At 42.1% G+C, this 19423-nt stretch overlaps 1 protein-coding gene across 1 annotated transcript in view; it reads right to left on the bottom strand.

Moving 5' to 3' along the window:
• Positions 1-1001: 1001 nt before the first annotated feature.
• The window catches only part of Clcn5 (chloride voltage-gated channel 5), a 171514-nt gene continuing 153092 nt past the window's right edge, over positions 1002-19423 (bottom strand). Inside the window, exons 8-14 of the mRNA XM_041646154.1 lie at positions 18329-18535; positions 14123-14203; positions 13352-13894; positions 11233-11419; positions 9331-9729; positions 8974-9190; positions 1002-7015 (exon numbers count right to left, since the gene is read on the bottom strand). Of these exons, the coding sequence (XP_041502088.1) occupies positions 6925-7015; positions 8974-9190; positions 9331-9729; positions 11233-11419; positions 13352-13894; positions 14123-14203; positions 18329-18535 (1725 nt within the window). The 3' untranslated portion in view covers positions 1002-6924. The remainder of the gene's footprint in view (positions 7016-8973; positions 9191-9330; positions 9730-11232; positions 11420-13351; positions 13895-14122; positions 14204-18328; positions 18536-19423) is intronic.

The following is a 19423-nucleotide window of genomic DNA, read 5'->3' as shown; positions in this document are numbered from 1 at the left end:
CATGCCGTTAGGGAAGTACTATCAATATACAAGACAACAGGATGTAAGCAGCCAGAATAAATGGGCTATCCAGCGATCTGAAGTGGCTCAGAAACATCAGGTACTCATTTGTCTCCTTATAGTAAAAATCAGGGGCAGGAGAGATGGCTCAGCAGTTAAGAGCACTGAAAGCTCTTCCAGAGGACCTAGGTTCAATTCCCAGCACCTACATAGCAGCTAACAACTGTCTGTAACTCCAAGATCTGACGCCCTCACACAGACATACATATAAGTAAAACAACAATGTATATAAAATAAAAATAAATAAATTCTATTTATCAGTACTGAGGCTGGTGATACAACTCAATAGTAGAAATTTTGCTAAGAGTATGGAAGGCCTTAGATTCCATCCCCAGAACTGGGGGCGGGAGAGCATACCCCTGAATATATAACTGTTAATAATTAGTATTTCACAAACATTTTTAAAGAAGTGAACCCAACAGTGGTGGTTTTCAGCTGCTTTAAAAATTTTTTAGACTTATTTTATGAATGCTTTGCCTGCATGTATGTATATGCACCGTGTGTACACTTAGAGTCTGTGGAAGCCAGAAGAGATCATCAGATTCCCTGGAGCTGGAGTTACAGATGGCTGTGAGCCACCATGTGGGTGCTGGGAATTGAACCTGGGTCCACTGCAAGAGCAACAAGTGCTCTAAAAGACTGAGCCATCTCTCCAGCTCCATAGTTGTTTTTTCGAGACAGGGTTCTCTGTAGCTTTGGTTCCTGTCCTGGAACTAGCTCTTGTAGACCAGGCTGGCCTTGAACTCACAGAGATCCGCCTGCCTCTGCCTCCCAAGTGCTGGGATTAAAGGCGTGTGCCACCACTGTCCGGCCTCCCAGTTGTTTTTTAAGCCATTCCATAAACCCCACATCCTGTCCTCATGTTTTCTTTTGCAATAAAAAAGTTAACACTAAAAACGTTCGGGGTCTTTAAAAACATACTCGAATCAAATTGAATAAGGCTGTGCTTTATTACATGCATAATTACAAATCTGTGCTAAGTGAAAATGTATAAAGCAATGGCAACCTAGGTTTAAGCCACACAGAGAAAGGGCTGGACAATCCCATTAACCTTTCTGCTAATGTCCATTCCGTTGCCTTGAACGTGATTGTTTCCATTTCTTACAATTTGCATAGCACTTACTTATCAAAGTGCTTTCCATTCATTGTCTCAGTTTATCCTCACAACAACCCTGTGAGGTAGGTAGGGCAATTTACACTATCCCCATTTTGCAGATGGGAACACTGAGGCACAGAGCGGTTAAGATCTTGAGGCTAGTTAGTAGAAGCATAGGGAATACAAACCAGGTCACCTAACTCCCCAATCCATGTTTTTCTTTTTACATTCTGTCACTATACATGACCAGGGAGCAGAACAAAGTGAGCAGTAAGCCACAGCTTTGGATCGGGCTGTGTCTAGAAGCAGGTGAGGCTAAAGCTACAAAAGCATGGCTGAAGGGTTGGCAACACTCTCATAAATGACTGATCTGAACAGCTCAGCACCGAGCTTCCTGTGGAAACCCGGGCTTTATTAGCTTTGGTTGAAGCTCATTTCTGGATGCCAAGCTACTACAGATATCTATGCATTAGCTTCAGCAGAACTTTGACCAACTCTTAGGAATTAAAATGTCCAGTCAGACAGATTTTCTTTGGCTACTGCGACTGAAGCCAGCCCTACAAATGAGCTTCCTACAGAGAAATTTCCACGGTGCCCATGGGCTGGATCCTGGCCCTTCTGGTCCTCCTGGCTTCAATGGCTCACCCAATAGCTGGTATATTTCCCATGGCCAGAAATGAATGGGAAGAGGTATAAACAGGAGGCTGGCCTTGGTCAAATATAGAAGAGTCATCATCATGACATTGTAGTCACCCTTTGGTGACATGACCAAGATGCTGTCAGGCCCAATTCCTTTCTGGCCTGTACCTGGATAGCAGCATAGCTTCAAAAGACAATTTTCGAGAATAAAATATTAAACATATAATTTTATCTTGAATGGAATACAATTTAATCATCACACAGTCCCAAAGGACCAAATATATAGTAAAAAAAAAACAAAGTAAATATTTATATAAAAAGCTGAGTACTAAAAAGGCAGGACAATGGAGAAGAAAGAAAAGTGAAAGGCAAGAAAGTGAATGGAGGGAAAAGAATCATATATTCTGAGGTACCCCCTCTACTCGACAGCAAGTCTGAACATTCCCACTTTGATTAAAAAAGAAATAAAACCACCACAGGTCCTGCCTTCTTCCCCACTTCACTAAATGACGTTTTTCTCACTAAACCCTAAACTACCCCAAATCCCAGCACATTTGGACTAATACATAATACAGTTAAAGCCCTCGCCACTCCCAGTAAGAATTGCTGGCTTTGGCCCCTACTGTGGAGTGAGCAAACTGCCAATGGCCTCATCCAGAGGAGTTTCCGTTCTCTATTCTCGGGATGAAGTTCTCCCTACCCACCAAAGTCCATATTCAAACAACATGCTCATAAAAATGGGGAGAGATTTGAACTTAGGATATGCACGGTAGGGGGAGCAAAAGAAGCGAGGCAGAGACAGACTGTGTTTCTGCCTTCTATGTACCATAATAGTTTCTCCTCAGAAAGGCCAAACTTTAGTCAGGGCTTTCGCTTGACAAGTGTGCACACACAGGCCAAAGACCCTTTGGTAGCAACTTAGAGGTAGGAATTTTTGACTGTAAGGTTAGGCTGGGCAACCTGATAGGCCCCATGCAAAAAGAAAAACAAAGAAGGAAGGAAGAAGGGAAAGAAGAAAGAAAGAAAACACATCACATCCCTCTTGGAGGATTTGGCAAAATCATATTAACATCATGGAAAAACTCCTTTTGTTCCCTTCCTCTCTTCATAACTTTGCCCAGATGCAGATGCTTAGGAATGAGAATGTGGCCAGCATATGTATAGGGAGTAGCTTAAAGTTGCTCATACACATTTTTCCAAGAACCTCTCTCCTTAGAACAAATGGCTGGAACCGAAAACCAAAGCCCAGCAATTGTTCAACCCTGCTGTGCCCACTCATATCCAACCTTACACAGCTTCTGAGCTGCAACGGGAGAAAATAGCTTATTTTTAATAGAGAAGAAGAACATGGTAGGGAGGCTTAAAACAAAAATGGTAGGACCTTTGTCCTCTAGACCCTCAGACAGTATGTTCCTCCTTCAGTAAATGTCTTATGTTGACCCTTCCCACAAAACTTGACTGTCCTGGAGCCCAATGGTGCTTTGAGGCTCTAGCTCGGGAATCCTGGACTTGAGGATGATTTGCCTTTCTGTCCCTTTGAGGCACACAATTAAGTTTTTTCTGTCCACCTCATGCCAAGATGCACGGACACTGGGACATGGGATGGCTTTCTTCATACCAGCTGACACCACACACATTTCGGTAAGCAGGTCTGCCATCATTTTCAATAGCTCCCACACCCCCTAAAGGAACCCAGACAATCCAAGAGGTGGTTGCAAAGATTAAATCTTAGAACAGTGAAGTCGAGCCTACACATTTAGTGACTGAGCTTGTCAGAAAGGCCCCTGCTCTTCCTGTAAAGAGTTCAGAGTTAGACTTTAGTGCCAAAACAACTGGCCTGTTTTACAGCTAAACCAGCAAATTAACCGTCTGCTCTGCCAGCTGGCCAATTCAAAGTACTATCAACTCCAACTAACCCACCAGAGGGGCTCTGTTCTGTGGACCACAGCAGCTCCACGCTGCAGCTGGGCTGCGCCGGGACACTGGGGCCAGAGAGGGGAGGGTGTAGCAATGTGGCTGCTTCTCACAAACATAAGTAGACATGATCTTTAACAGCTATTATTTCACACTGCCAGTCCCGTTTGTTATCTCTAACTGAACTCACTATGCTCTCTCTAACCTACATTAAAGTTCTTTCCATTGAAGGTGTGCAGATAAAAAAAATTAGCAGTTAGACTTTTACAGATCCATGAATTCCCTTCATGGCTAGATTTCCTTCAGATCTATTTCCTTCGAAAATTCACACTCTTGAGGCATTTATTGGTGTTCTTCTGTAAACGCTTTCCTTATAGCAGGCTATTTTCTTTTCCAGTACCAAAATAAACTTGTCTCAATTCCTTTTAAAATCTTAAATTATCCAGTATTTTACCATTGAGGTATGTAGTCATTTGAGGCCGGTATCAGACTTTTCTATATTGGCTTTTTTTTTCCATTTTCATTTTTGTTTGTTTTTAGGATTATTTAATTGGTGAAATGGAATGAAAATGACAGGAAGAACTCCCTTTACCTCCAGAGAAGAACCACTATGTGTCCAGGTGCTAGGCTAGCAATCTTGTAGAGTACTCCAGTAAGAACAAGCCAACCATTGAGCTAAACCCTAGGATTGGACAGACAATGGACACCACCCCCTACAGCGATCTCTAGCATACAAGCTGCAAGGATTCCTGAGAAACTGAGGTTAATGAATGGTATTTCTAAGGAGTGAGGTATTAAAGGGATAATATTATCAATTATCTGGAGGGCCTATTGGTGCTTAGCATCTAGACAGTATCATTCGCACAGTGTTATCTGATTTTCTTAGATTTAATCTCTGAAGTAGCACCTTAACACTGGCTCGTCTGTGTACAAGGAACAAACAAAAAAAAAAAACCTAGAAGGCAAACAAGATGCAATCCATGTCACCGCTGCTCTATGAGACATGACCAAACCTTTCCTTGCCATCAAAGACCAGACACAATAACGTTTCCTGCTTTGCAAACTTCAGTGAGGAAAGATCACTAATGAAATAGGTACTGACTGAACCTGAAATACACAGACAAGAATTCTGGTCTCCATGCAATACGCTAGGTGGTCAGGCAGAGTCTCTTTTGATACAAAGAATGTGGTGGCACAGAAGGCATAAGACATAAAGTCACAGAGCCATGATTATGATACCATGTACCCCTTTTCATTAAAATGCCAGAACAATATATTTAAAAGGAGAAGCTCTGGTGGCTACCTTGATACAGTCCAGATAAAAATCAAAATATGCTTTGACTACTCAGCCCTGGATAATACAGGCATTTCTGATCTGGGAACGATAAGAACTGGGAATTTAAAAAAACAGTCCTTGACTTGGGGATCAACAACTTTTAAAATGAGGTACACTGAGTTGCTTGGGAGGGGTGGGTTACACACAGGAATGTGCCAAGTGCTGCTGATTCTGAGCTAGAGGGACAGCAGGAGGCATTAGGGACAGACTTGTAAGATGAACAAGGCTGAACTCTTCCCCAACAGCGTGGCCTCATTGCTATGGGCAGCTGAGACTGAAATGGTGGCAGCAGCAATGGGGCCACAAGGCAAACAAAAAAGTGATCCCTCTAGTGTAAGTGCTGCAAGACTGCCGGGCCTTAGCTTACAATTTAACTAGCCCTACTTGTTAACTGTGGTCATTATTAGGAATGATTCGCTAAGCACACTGCTCCATCCTAAAGAGGATTTTCGGTGCTGAGAAAGCGAACAGAATGGAGGGAGAAAATAGTAAGAAATGAAAGAGTGGTTGGAATGCTGGCAGTGGCTCTTTAATTCCACCAGGTGCTTCTACAATGTGATTTTTCTTAAACTGCCGCAGCTGTGGTAGGAAATTGAGACGGGCACCTTGTTAACTGGGTACAAGCACCTTAGGTGTCATCGGGCCTCATCCATCCACCTAGGTTCTAGGACGGCTCTGCGGCTTGCTCAGATCTCTAAGGACGGTACCTCCAGGTAGCTGCAGTTGCCGATCTTGTTCCAGTTCCGCCAATCCATGAAGGATCTCGAGCCTACGCTATGCTCCCAGGAACAACGGCCTGTTCTGCATACTCCACACTGGGGCGAACACAGGTGTCCAGTTATTTCAGTACTGGTGCTCTTTTCAAAGGACTGCATCGGGATGCTGCCGCAGCCCCGAACCGTCCCTGCTTTAGCAGTGTTCAGCCTAGACTCACTTCCATATACTGTTCCTACTTATTCCAGAAGCCTAAAGCACCATCATCCATGAAGGTGGCATCTGGGTAAGAGATTTGCTTAGAACTTCACAAAAATGTGAAGTTCCCAGTCACCAACTTTGCTCAGAACTTTAGCTTCATTTCAAGAAAACCGGAAGGAATAATTCCCAGCTACTAACAAATTCCTAACAAAGTCCTTGTCTACTAGCTGGCATTGCCATTTGGAAAATTAGCCTTTAAGCAGCCAAGGAGAAAGCTCTGTAACTTAACTTTGTGTACTTCAAAAGACCAGGACGAGCAGGCTCTAAAGGTCAACCCCTTTACTTCTGGGAGGAGATTGACCAGAGCAGCACTGTCTTCAATGAAACGGTAAACGTAACAAACTAAAAACGCTAAATACTGTAACAGGAATAAGAATTGAACTGAATCTTCACAGTCTAAGAAATGCCATTGCTATTTCCTTCTGGCTTTCCTTTCTGTAGCTTGAAAGGCAAAGCCCCTTAGTTCACACTTCATCTTCCACCAATGACAGTTAAGAGTCCCCCCCCTCCCAACACATGACTTTTGCATGAGTTTCCTGCAGGCTATATGTCAGAATTGTTGGAATTTTTCTTGCATAGTTTTCAGTGATTGCATATTGGCTAACAATTAATTTTAAATTAAAAAAATATTTTAAAGAACAAACATAATTAAACCATAGCAATCTTGGTTACTCTTTCATGAACCCTTCCTAATGCAATATCCCATAAGCCTAACTGTATTTTCTCCTAGAGAGATTAATTCCCAGAAATTATGTAGTGCAACTGGTTAACTTGTAGGAAACAGACAACACACTAATATGACGTCACCATCCAAATACGGGAAATGTGTTTTGGGTACCCAGTTAATAAAATACATCCATGGTCCGCAATGTCCTTGTTTTATATCCAAAACAACCCCGGGATTCTAGTTGAAGAGAATGGAATCAGGATCTTGGTTTGCCATCTGTGCTATGTGCTTTAACACATCCTTTTTGGTAATGATTCCAAGTAAGCGCCTGAAAGAAAAACACACAGAACAAAACCCAAATCAATGTACAGTGAAAATAGTGTTCTTAACTAAAAGTGATGTTGTCCTCCCTAATCCTTTTCAACTTTGCCTTTAGCACTAGCTGTACTTGGAGAATGATGAGCTAACAGTAAGATGCATATATATCCAACAAACGGAGCAATGCATACATCCCTAAATATACGACACATTCCCACATTTCTCCTGATTCAAACATTCCTCTCCAAACCTATGCATCTTATCTACTTACTGCAGTCCAGCTCCAATGCTCCATCCCCCCCCCCACACACACACAGCCCTGGTCCTTTGAACGGGTTGCGACTCTGCCCTGCTCCCAGCGATGGCATGCCGTTACTCATTTCGCTTTTGCCCTATGACTTGTGTGTTCCTGACTTCCCTAGAACCATACTCACTACTCAAGGACACAGAAAGCTTTATTCAGCTTCATGTCTCCCCAGAATCTCATGGAATAATTGCTTACATGAGTTAGGGTTTCTGGAAATGCTGAACACACAGCTCCCTATTAAAGAAAGTCTACGTACTAACTTAGCTCTTGGATGTTATTTATAGAGCCACTTCCAAATTTAGAAGCGGGAAGAGTCCTTATAGAGTTGTTAGGTTAACATAGAGTGTTAAAAACAAGAAAAGCCTCCAACCTTCTCCTTAGCCTACACTCTTTCCCAATAAAAACAGCAGGGCTTCTTTACTGGACAAGACATATTCCAGGAATGAAAGAGCCTTGGGCTTGGAGGTTCAAAGACTTGTGATTTATAGCTACCCTACCATCTATGAGAACAGGGGCTGTTGTGTAAGGCAGACTGCACTGAAAACTGGATACTTGTGCTTTGTCCTCAAATAACAAGGGGATTATAGGTGTCAAGCACAATAGTCTTCCTTTCTTTTGGAGACAAGAGTCTCATGTAGGCCAGGGTGACCTAAACTCACTCCATAGCTAAGGCTGGCCTTCAACAACTGATTCTCCTGCTTCTACTACCCAAGTGCTGGGGTTGTGGCTCTGTGCTGCCCCTTGGGTCAGCAGCCTTCTGTAACCATGGCTTGGGTAACTCAAGGGCAACTGAGGTCTAGAACAATACAGTAAGAGACTTTAATTAAGAGCAGGGGGAACTCCGCAGTCACAAAACGTTTATGACAGGGTATTACTATAATTGTTCTACTTCATGTTTACTGTTTTTACTGACTGCATCTGGCTTATAAACTAAGCTTCCTCGTGGGTATGTGAAGTTCCAGTAACAAACACAGTACATGTATAGGTCACTACTAGCCATAGCTTCGGGCTTCCAGTGGGGATCTTAGAAGCACTGTGCGTCTCCAACACCATTCCAGTTTCAGTCATGCCTGTGCATAGCACAGCTCCTTTCTTGGTAGATGAGAAACTGAGTTACTGATAATGGACAACTAGTAGTTTGCACCTTGATATGGGATTCCCCTCTGTATGCTATGAATATGTTTTATTACCACTGGTTAATAAAAAAGCTGCTTCAGTCTATAGCAGGGCAGAATATAGCCAGGTTGGAAGAACTAGAGAGAGAAAAAGTAGGCGGGGTCAGGAGATGTCATGTAGCCGCTGAAGGAAACAGATGGACCAGAACCTTACCGGTAAACCATGAACCTCGTGGTAAAATACAAAATAATAGGAATGAGTTAATGTAAGATATAAGAGTTAGTTAATAAGAAGCCCGAGCTAATAGGCCGAGCCATATTTAATTAATACAGTTTCTATGTGATTATTTCGGGTCTGGGCAGCCAGGAACTAAGAAGCAGCCTCCGCCTACAGCATCTCTCAAACAAGGCCCTTTAATCACGTCTACATTCTTCTTGGAGCTGCAATAAAGGCCTAAAAGTGTTTCTTTAAATTTTGGCCCTCCCTTTTCTCTCTCTATTCAGTTCCTCCCACCATCCAAACTGCCTTTCTTCAAGGGGGCTCACCCATTGTGTGTCACCAGGCACTGGCGCAGTCCCAGCTTGCGGAAGATATCCACGACGATCTCCATTGGCGTAAGGTCTGTCACAGTGAAGGGGCTGAGATCCAGGATGTTCCGAAGCTTCAGGGTAGGAGGAGTGTATGGCGGCATTGGAGGTGAGTGCTCAGTGAAATAAATGATGGAAGTGCTCACAACCCCATCCTGTTTCTTCCGAGCATTTTCTATGCAAAAGGAAGGAAATGAAAAACTGAAAGGCGAAGAGCTAACTCTATTCTGTCCCTTAACCGAGCCCACCTCCCTTTGTCTCCCCAATTCCATGCACACTTACGAAGTTCCTTTACTCCTTTTCTGAAATCCTTACCAATTGAAATAATGAGATCTCTTCGAAGAACAAAGCCTACAAGTCTCTGTGACTCCCGGGAGACTACCACCGGGAAGCCGCTGTAGGTGGTTTCGCTGATGATGGTCTCCACATCCTCCACAGTCATACTGTCCTGAGTAAGGACAGTCAACAAGGGGTCGTTTCTCCGTGGCTTCATCACATCCATCGCCAGAGTCTTATGAGCGAATTCTTCTTTGGCTTCGAGAAAGGGATATCCATTGAGACGAATGTGGGCATCATAAATGCCCTCTCGCCCAAGAGCATCTGCTACCCACTTGCTTGTCATGGCTGCAGCCATCAGAGGCACAATATATTCCAGGCCACCAGTCAGTTCAAACATTATGACAACAAGAGAAACAGTCATCCTAGTCACCCCACCTGCAAAGAAAAGAGACACGGGAATCAAAGCGGAGTCAGGAGAATTGCACGCCTGCTATGGGGTCTCACTGGGAAACACACTGAACGCGGTCTCAGCAACAATTGTGCAGACGCCAGACTGCATTAAAGCGAGACTGTACAGGAGACATGGCTTAGATTTCTCAAAATAACAAATCAGAAACAGCATTCTAGCTGTTAAAAACTTATTTTTTCCTAACTGTAGATGCAATATACATACACTCATTAGAGAAAATTTTCAAGTTTTTTTCTGATAGAAAACATGTATTTTTACATATGTGAGCTCATATTATGGTTAGTTCCTTATCATACTTTTCTCCCATTATTTGTTTGGAATATTTGGCATTATTACCAATTTAAAATTATATTAACAAAAAAAAAAAGGTTGGGGCAGCAAGATGGTTACTTGCTGCCAAGTCTGATGAACTAAGTTTTTTTTTTTTTTTTTTTTTTTTTTTTTTTTTGGTTTTTCGAGACAGGGTTTCTCTGTAGCTTTGGAGCCTGTCCTGGAACTAGCTCTTGTAGACCAGGCTGGTCTCGAACTCCCAGAGATCGCCTGCCTCTGCCTCCCGAGTGCTGGGATTAAAGGCGTGCGCCACCACCGCCCGGCCTGAAAAACTAAGTTTGATCATCCAGAATTCCATTGGTGAAAAGAGAAACATGGATCTGGCAAATTGTCCTCTGACCTTTACACACAAGTCGTGGCATAGGCTTCTCCTCTCCCGCCACAAAAGAAATGTTAAGAAAGAAGTTTTAAATGTAACATTGAAAGATGCTAAGTGTAACAGAGGCTTTGCGGCCCAGGCCCGTAATTCTAGTTACTCAAATGGTGGCGGCAAGAGGATCACAAGTGCCGGAAGAACTTAGTGAGATTCGATCTTAAAATAAAAAGGGAAATGAAGTATTGCAGTATCGCTCAGTGGTATCTATATAGCACTGGAATATAGCTCAGAGCTTGCCTGGTGAGTAGCATGCCTTGGGTTCAATCCCGAGCATCATATATGTGCGCACACACAAATATGTTAAATACAACCGCATCATGTTTAAGGACTGTATAATGTAATATATGGATGGAGCACAATTTATTTCATGATTTCCTTAATGCTCAAATTTAGGTTGGGCTGCTTTTCAGATGAGGTCTTATTATGTACATTAGGCAGGCCCAAAACTTGAGATTCTCCCTACTTAGTCTCCTCCCAAGGGCTGATGGCAAGCATGTGCTACCACGCCTGCCTAATTTTTGTTCCTATACATAATACTGTGATGCACATTTCTATGCAGCTAGTTATGGCCAGATTTCTGATGACTTCCCCTATGTGAGAGATTAGAATTACCTTTCTTAAAATGTCTGGGAGATAGTAAACCAACAAGAAATGGATAATCATGAAAAAAAAACCACTCTACAGTTCACTGCACTCCTTATTACTGTTCATTTTATGTCACTGGCAGGGTGACTTCTTTGAAGTCAAGGCAAACCTTACTTACCTAAACAGGCTGCAGCCCCAACCATAGCATAAAGGCCAGGTGTGATGCAATCGGCTCCCTGGCTACACCAGCTATTGAAGATGCCCCAGTCATGGTGGTAATAAGCCAGCTGCTCCATTCCTACTCCTAAAAGACGGCCCGCTATAGCACCAACAGCCATGCTGGGGATAAAGAGACCAGAAGGGATCTGCAAAGAGAAAGAAGAGGCATTTAGTGCGGACTGATGTGGTTCCTGGCAGATGGGAGGGCTAGAGGACTGACCCTCTGCGAAGCGAACAGGCCAACGACAGTTTAACTATGCACTATGCTACCAAGTGGCTGCAAAGATCTGTGTAACACTACAGGGACTAGAGGTTCTCTGGGACGTGCAGGCAAGGATGACTTCGAAGAAGCTTACCCTGATTCGGGGGTCCATCAGGCAAGAGCCTGAACTCTCCAGACCAACACAAAACTGGAGGCAGAAATTAGGCCTTTCCCAAAGAAAAAGGAAAATAGATGGAATTTCTTATATACGCAGACATTTCCCCCAATTCTGAATTTTTATCAGTAACAATCTACGCTTTATTGACTACTGTGTTTTATGCTGGATGGCCTACATATAAGTTTTTTTTATAGATGCTCTAGATGCTCAATAATAACCCCAGAAATTAGACGTTATTCTTCCCAAATGATAGACCCCCAAGGTTCAGAGAGGTTAAGTCATTTGCCCAAAGTCAAGAGTTAGTGAATATTAGTGCCGGGACTTAAATAAAGTGTTCATAATGACACTTATATATTGCATCCTAACCCATCATTCAAATAAAAAAGATGGCAGAAGAAGTTTCCATGTACCTTATAACAACACAACAGAAAATTAAATAAAAATTTTAAAGGAGATACTGGCTATATCTGTATGCTTTACCAAAAGAGGGAATATTCATCTACCTTCCTGCTTTGTTTCTTGACGTCTAGGAACTATTAATATGAAAGAAAGGAAATGATAATAAACAGAATCAGAACAGCTTATGGCTCTTCAATAGCATTTGACATTGAAATGCAAGGGAGTTGGTGCTCTGTGCATCTAAAGATTGCCTTTAAATACAACAATGAAATAACAATGTTGAAATGAACCCAAGAAGCACCCAGAAACTTTTCAGGGTCTCCATCCTATCCCTGGCTCAAATGTCTTTCCATGGAGAATGGAGGAACAATCGCTAGGGTGGAGGAAACCAATGCTTTAACCAATTCTCTGGTTCTGTTTCTTCTAAAACTTGGAGATTGTAACAGATATTAAAGGTAAAGAGTGACACCCTTTTAAGTAAGAAACAATGATTGTACATACTTATTGAGTACAGCGTGATATTTGGATATATGTATCCAATATGTAATGGTCAAATCAGGATATCTATCACTGAACATTTATTATGTCTTTGTCTTAGGAACATTCAGAATCCTCTTTTGAAATACACAATAAATTATTGGTATTATTGCTTTACTTTGATATCGAGAGCAGTAGACTTACTCCTCGGATAATTCTACTCTTTAAGTGTACGAAATCAATTTCTGTAGCTTCTTTATGTAACAACATGCTTGGATTATTTTTTATACATATTGTGGTGTGTGTGTGTGTGTGTGTGTGTGTGTGTGTGTGTGTGTGTGTGTGTGTGATGTTTGTGTGGAGGCCAGAAGACAACTTTCAGGAGTTAGTTCTTGCCTTTTACCATGTCGGCTCTAGGAAATGAATTCAAATCTACAGGCGTGGTAGCCTGCACTGTTATCTTCAGAGCCATCTCACCGGTCTGTGCTATTTGTTTTTGATAGTTGAAATATCTTAATCTTTACCTGTGAAGTGGATTCTACTTGTTACCAAGTGAGCAGGAATACTAACTGGAAAACCACTATCCTTTTTGTGGGGAAAATGCTTGTACACAGAAAAAGAGACAATGTTTCTTTTAAAAACTCATTACTGAGACTTGCATTTGACCAAATACAGATATCAGAAATTAGACACAGAGTTAGCACTGTCCACCAAGCTTTTTCTGGGGAAAGCTGTTGAGATTGTAGCTTACTTGGATTTTGCCCGCCAAAGGCCACATTCACACAGCACATTCACACAGAAGTCACCAAAGGGGTTCCTCACCTTCATGCCGAAGGTGAATATGGTAATGACTATTTTCAGGATGAGCGTCAAAGCCAGCTGCCACATGGCACTGTAGACTCCCGCCCCAGCAGGTCTGTCCGGCAGCTCAGCGCCTTTGCTTGTGTTGAAATGGTTCTCATAATCACAGAGCTTGGAGGAGTCCAGAAGGCCACAGTCATTGAATAGCTCAGAAATGAGCTCACTTGTGCTCATCCGGGTATATTCATTGGGGAAAGCCAAGATGGCAGTGATGGCTGTCACAATGAGTACCTCGACGACAGGATACTTGCCCAGTTGTGTGGTTTTACGCTTCCGACACCAGGCAATGTTTGTGCGGATAAACAGAGCTCCCCAAAGGCCACCAAATATGCCTAGCACAATGAATGGCACAAGCTCAAAAAGATGCCATGGGGTGTGAAACTCCACATAAAACAGAACTAAGCGGCTGTTTCCAAAAGGATTGATGGACCGGAGTGTAAATGCTGCCACCAGGGCAGCAAAGAACGAACGCCATAGTGTTTTGAGGGGAAAATAGTAGCTGACCTACAAGACAGAAGGTGAGAAACAAACTTAGTCAGGATGCAAAAGCTTTTTCCAATCAAATGCTAGGGCTGCTGACATTGTACTCAAGGATTAAAACTTTCCAGAAATTTCTGGTAACATGCTAAAGGACCAAGTTAGGCAGACACTCAGGAATTGCAACATACATAGATACTGGCCATGATTTCTAATACAAAGGCATACACATGCTTTACAGAGAGAAGTCATTACCTCTTCCAGGCTGAATAATACTCCACCAATAGGTGCCCCAAAGGCTACAGATACACCAGCAGCCGCTGCAGCTGATAAGACCTACAATCCAAAATGCAAAATCAGCAATAAAATAATATGGCTTTCTTACATTCAATCACATTTTTAAAGTCATGTTCATAGTCACCAAGAATTTAAAATAATAATAATAACCTTACCTGGCTGACCACTTTCACACAAGCAACACGAAATAGACTCTGTGGGTTATAATTAAGTGCGTGTACATGTGTGTGTGCGTGTTTGTAACAACAATAATGGAAGGAAAAGGATACCGTTGATTGAGAAGGAACGAGTGGATCATATAGGAGAAGTTGGAGGGAGAAATGGAAAGGGGAGAAGTGGTGTAATTATATTTTAATTAAAAATCTTAAAAATAAATTCTACATGTTCTCTATCATACAAAGTTCAGTACAATTTCTATTTACTTGGAGAGCAAACACTGTATGCTAGATGTTGAATACAGAAAAAGAGACTTTACTTTGTGATTGAGACATCTTTTTAATTCTAAATTGGGCCCCAACTGGCAGCCTTCCTGGTGTAGCAACTGAACTTGAGTTTGAAAACCCAGATACAGTTCTTTGCAGTGAGGTGTTTCACCTGCATACAGTTTTGTTTCTTTTATTTTTTAAATTATCATTATAATCATTTCCTCCTTCTATTTCCTTTCTCCAAACCTACTCTCATCTTTGCTTTTCTTAAAAATTATGGCTTCTTTTTTTTACTGATTCTTATTACATGTATATATGAATATACATATCTATTCCTAAGTATAACCTGTTCAGTTTATATAATGTTACTTGCATGTATATCTGTGTTTTCAGAGCTGCCTATTTGGTATCCTGTGATCAGCTGCTGTGCTTCCCTGGGGAAGACTATTTCTCCCACTCTCGGCATTCCTGATTTGCATGCAGTTCTTTGTGTAGGGTTGAGGTCTCGTGGGCTTTCCCCTTAGCACATGTTAGGAAACATTTTAATGAGATATTATGGAAGGCTCTAGTGACATAAAAATGAAGTAACAATTTAGAACTGCCTACACCTTGTAGGCTATTTCAGTCTCAATGGTCTATAGCAATACAAATAGAGAGACAACTAGATTTGTTTGTTTGTTTGTTTGTTTGTTTGAGACAGGGTTTCTCTGTGTAGCAGCCCTGCCTGTTCTGGAACTAGCTCTTATAGATCAGGCTGGCCTCGAAGTCATGGAGATCCGCCTGCCTCTGCCTCCCGAGTGCTGGGATTAAAGGTGTGAGCTACCACTGCCTGGCAACAACTAGATTTTTAAAGGCCAGAAGACAGGTGGTAAGGAAAGGCCAGATAATAAAGCACCACAAGGAAAGAGGGGGGAGTGAACAAGATGTGTTAGAAAGGATTGTCTTGTATGTGGAAGTGGAGGCATGGAAAATGTGCCAAGCACACACTAGTGCTCATAGAAACTCGCCATTTCCTTGTATACTATTAGCTGCAGAAAAAGATGGTTTAGAGGCATGTAGTAAAATAAAATTGAACAAAAGAAAAAAATTGAAAAAGGAAATATTTCTTGGCAAAATAAGCAGGCAGGTTTCTTCAGGACTGGTAGACCATCTGAGGAAATTAAGGGGTGGGGGGAAAAAGAGAAGTCTCTGGTGCTAACCTTGAGAGCTTAGAAAAGTCGGAGGTCAAAGGCCATCACTTGAGAAGGACAAGGAAGCCAAAATCCAACCAATAAAAGGGGATTCCACTGGGTATGTTTAGGATGAAGGTGAAGGGGGAAAGTTGGGTTTCATATTGGAGAAGGGAATCTCTGCACCCCGATCCAACTCAGCTCTGTTCATTTCCCCCATCTGCTCACTGGGACAAGGCCACTGGTCACTAACATGGGGGGCCACTGAGAGCGCTGAGAAGGGAACTGAGCCCCAGGACGACAGAACAAACACTGGGATATCTAACTTAGAGAAAACACACTGAAGATCCCAACGGTTATAAGATGTCAGGTAATAAATATCTGGCAAGTTCAGACAAACATTTCATCTTTGACAAGGAATCTAGTTTCAAACTCAACTCCATCCGTGTAGAGGCAGCAACAACCAACACTTATTCTTGACCTTTATCATGGCTTTCTTTTCAACTAGTCCACTTGCTACACATTATTCCTGTTAAACAACTTCTCTAGTTGAACACAGCTTCTGTATCCGCTCCCACATGACAATCAACTCCTCGTCCGCCCCTCTGTCGCTCTGGCCTGTCACTCTCCTTTCTGACGGCCCCATTTAATGATCATTAATTTCCCCATTTGAGGGAAATTTTATTTCATGCTTAAAACCTCAGCATTTTTGGCTTCCAGAGCCTCTACTTAATCTTTCTGCTGCTGTTGTTATTTTCAGAAGAAACCACTGGATTCCAATTTTATAAGAGGTCCTTTTTAATGAACGATCCAGGCCTTGACCTACTCTGTCTGTGACTTTTAGGCATTTCAAGGAAAATAAAAGAAGAACAATTGCTTTCTTAGGTTCTTTATTATAGTAAGATAAAAGTAACCAATGACTTGGGACAATTTTTAAAAAATATTCTTCCTTCTCAGCGGATGGGGGTATAAAAGGGAGGTAGGGAGAGGGAACAGGAAGAGACATGAGAGGGGGAAACTAGTCAGTATGTAAAATAAATGAAAAAATTTAATTAAAAAGTTTTAAAAATTTAAGTTAAAAAATTAAAAAGAAAAAAATTCTTATTCCTCAAAATAGTATACATTAACAATGGGATGGATTTAGCACAAGCACAATGTGGCAATTTAAAAGAAAATGGCCCCTAAAAAGAATGGTACTATTAGGAGGTGTGGCTTTGTTGGAGTGGGTGTGACTTTGTTGGAAGAAGTGTGCCACTGTGGGGGTGGACTTTGAGGTCTCCTTTGCTCAAGCTTCACTCAGTATACTATATAGACCACTTCCTGTAGCCTACAAAATGTAGAACTCTCAGCTACCTCTCCAGCACCATGTCTGCCCACGTGTTGTTATGTCCCACCATGACGGTAATGGACTAAACCTCTGAACTGTAAGGAGCCACTCCAATTAAATGTCATCATCAAAGTTTCCGTGGTCATGGTGTCTCTTCACAGCAATATAAACCCTACCAAAAACATACAGTGATACTACAGTGCAAATACTGTAGATGAGTTGAAGCAAGAGGCAGGCAGAGAGAGGCATAATACTGGAACTAGTTCAAATGTGGCATTAATAGCAAGAAAAGATGAACAATCTGTCATCTGAAATGCACTGTTTATATTTATTCTTCCACAGTAAGGCCCGCAAAGTCTATTATTTTCTCTAACGTCTTCTTAAGAAGTAGCACATAAAAATATAATACAAATTCAAGGCCCCACTTCTCCTTTCCTACTGCCTTATTCTCCCACCAAACTTAAGAGCATGCTTTTTACAATTCAGAATAAAAATATTTCCAGATATTTTTGAGTTTTGTGTGTTCAACTTCATATATGCAGGTATGCAAGTGTGAGCATAGATGCTTGTGTGTGTGAGGCCAGAAGTCAACCTCAAGTGTTGTTCCTCAGGCACTGTCCACTTTGTTTTTGAGAGAGTGTCTCTCATTGGCCTGGTCCCAGCCAAGCAGACAAGGCTGGCCGGTCAAATGAGACCCAAAGATCTGCCTGTCTCTCCCCAGCACTGGGATTATAAGTATGCACCATTTTTAAAAAATGGGTTCTTGGGGATCAAATATTTGCAAGGTAAGTACTTTACTGACTGAGCCACCGCATCAGCCCTAGCCACATTCTTCATAAGTGTATAGACATACTTTAAAAAAAAATAACTCATTATCCAATAAACAGTAGTCGCAAACTAGCTGTAGTGTTCTGTTGCCAGAAGTTCATGTCAAGATATTTAGGGCCATCTCATTCTTTTAAATGGTTTCAGAGTTTTCTATGATATGAGCAGAATATATTTTTAAAACTCAAGCCCTATTTGATGGATATTTTGCTAACTTCAGACTTTTACAAGGTTAGTAAGTTTATGTTGGCTATCCGTAGATACCTGTGCATATACACATGTTAGGATGGCCAAAAGACAGACTCCTAGAACTGAACTTGCTGAATCCACAAGGGTGAAACCCCCAAGTTCTCCCCAATAAGACTGCAGTATTTCTGCTCACAAGTAAAAATAAGCTTTCAAGCTCACGTGTCATTACCTCTCTGCGCTTGGCTTCGTTCTTCCTGTATTTGTTGAAACAGTGGCACAGGATGTTCCCACAGCAGCAAGCCACATGCACTAGGGGGCCCTCTTTGCCCAGGCTCAAGCCAGATGACACTGCCAGTACCAACGTGATAGTTTTGATGACAAGGGTCCACTTACCCAAATAGCCCCTAATAATGAAACCACTCAGGATAGTTTTTATCTGTAGGCCAAACACAGAAAGATTGAATACAGACTAAGTAATAACAAACAGCTAAAATCTATACCCCCTTACAAGAACTATATAATCCCTCAACCAGTCTCTCTCTCCCTCCCTCTCCCTTCCCCCCCACACCACATACACTTGTCCCAAGAGGGATCTCAGTACAGGAGACACTTAGGAAAGCCAGAAGCATTCTGGAAACTGCCATGGACTTTAGGGGAGTAAAGGGCTGTGTAGCAGCTGGAACAATCTATGTAAGGATGAGAGTGTGTGAATGGAGAAGCAGGAGCAGCTGAAGGACTAGCTATTCCCTCTGGTTATAAAATGTTCTGAGAATAAGATCAATGTTCAAGAAAGAGTCTGAAAGAGTAGGTACAGCCTGGAGTATTTGCCAAAGAACACTGTGACTTAATAGTCACAGGTAACAGTCCTAAGTAATCTTAGGAGCAAGAGCATCTTGATAACTGATGGGGGAGAGTCTTCTGTTTTGTGTTAATTTCATTGGCTAAATAAAGAGACTGCCTTGGCCCTTTAATAGGACAGAAAATTAGGTAGGCAGAGTAGACAGAACAGAATGCTGGGAGAAAGAAGCCGAGTCAGGCAGTCGCCATGATTCTCCCACTCCAGACAGACACAGGTTAAGATCTTCCCTGGTAAGCCAGCTCATGGTGCTACACAGAATATTAGAAATGGGTTAGATCAAGATGTGAGAGCTAGCCAGTAAGAGGCTAGAGCTAATGGGCCAAGCAGTGTTTAAAAGAATACAATTTCTGTGTGTTGTTATTTCGGGGCATAAGCTAGTCAGGTGGCCAGGAGCTGGGGCGGCAGGAACACAGCCCGCTGCTCCTTATAACAGATAACCTAAAATTGTAGTTGTCCGACTAAAAC

This window comes from Microtus oregoni, unplaced genomic scaffold (genome assembly GCF_018167655.1).
Source record: "Microtus oregoni isolate MIOR12 unplaced genomic scaffold, Mior012 000121F_001, whole genome shotgun sequence".
NCBI lineage: Eukaryota > Metazoa > Chordata > Mammalia > Rodentia > Cricetidae > Microtus > Microtus oregoni.
This window is presented reverse-complemented; position numbering and strand designations above follow the sequence as displayed.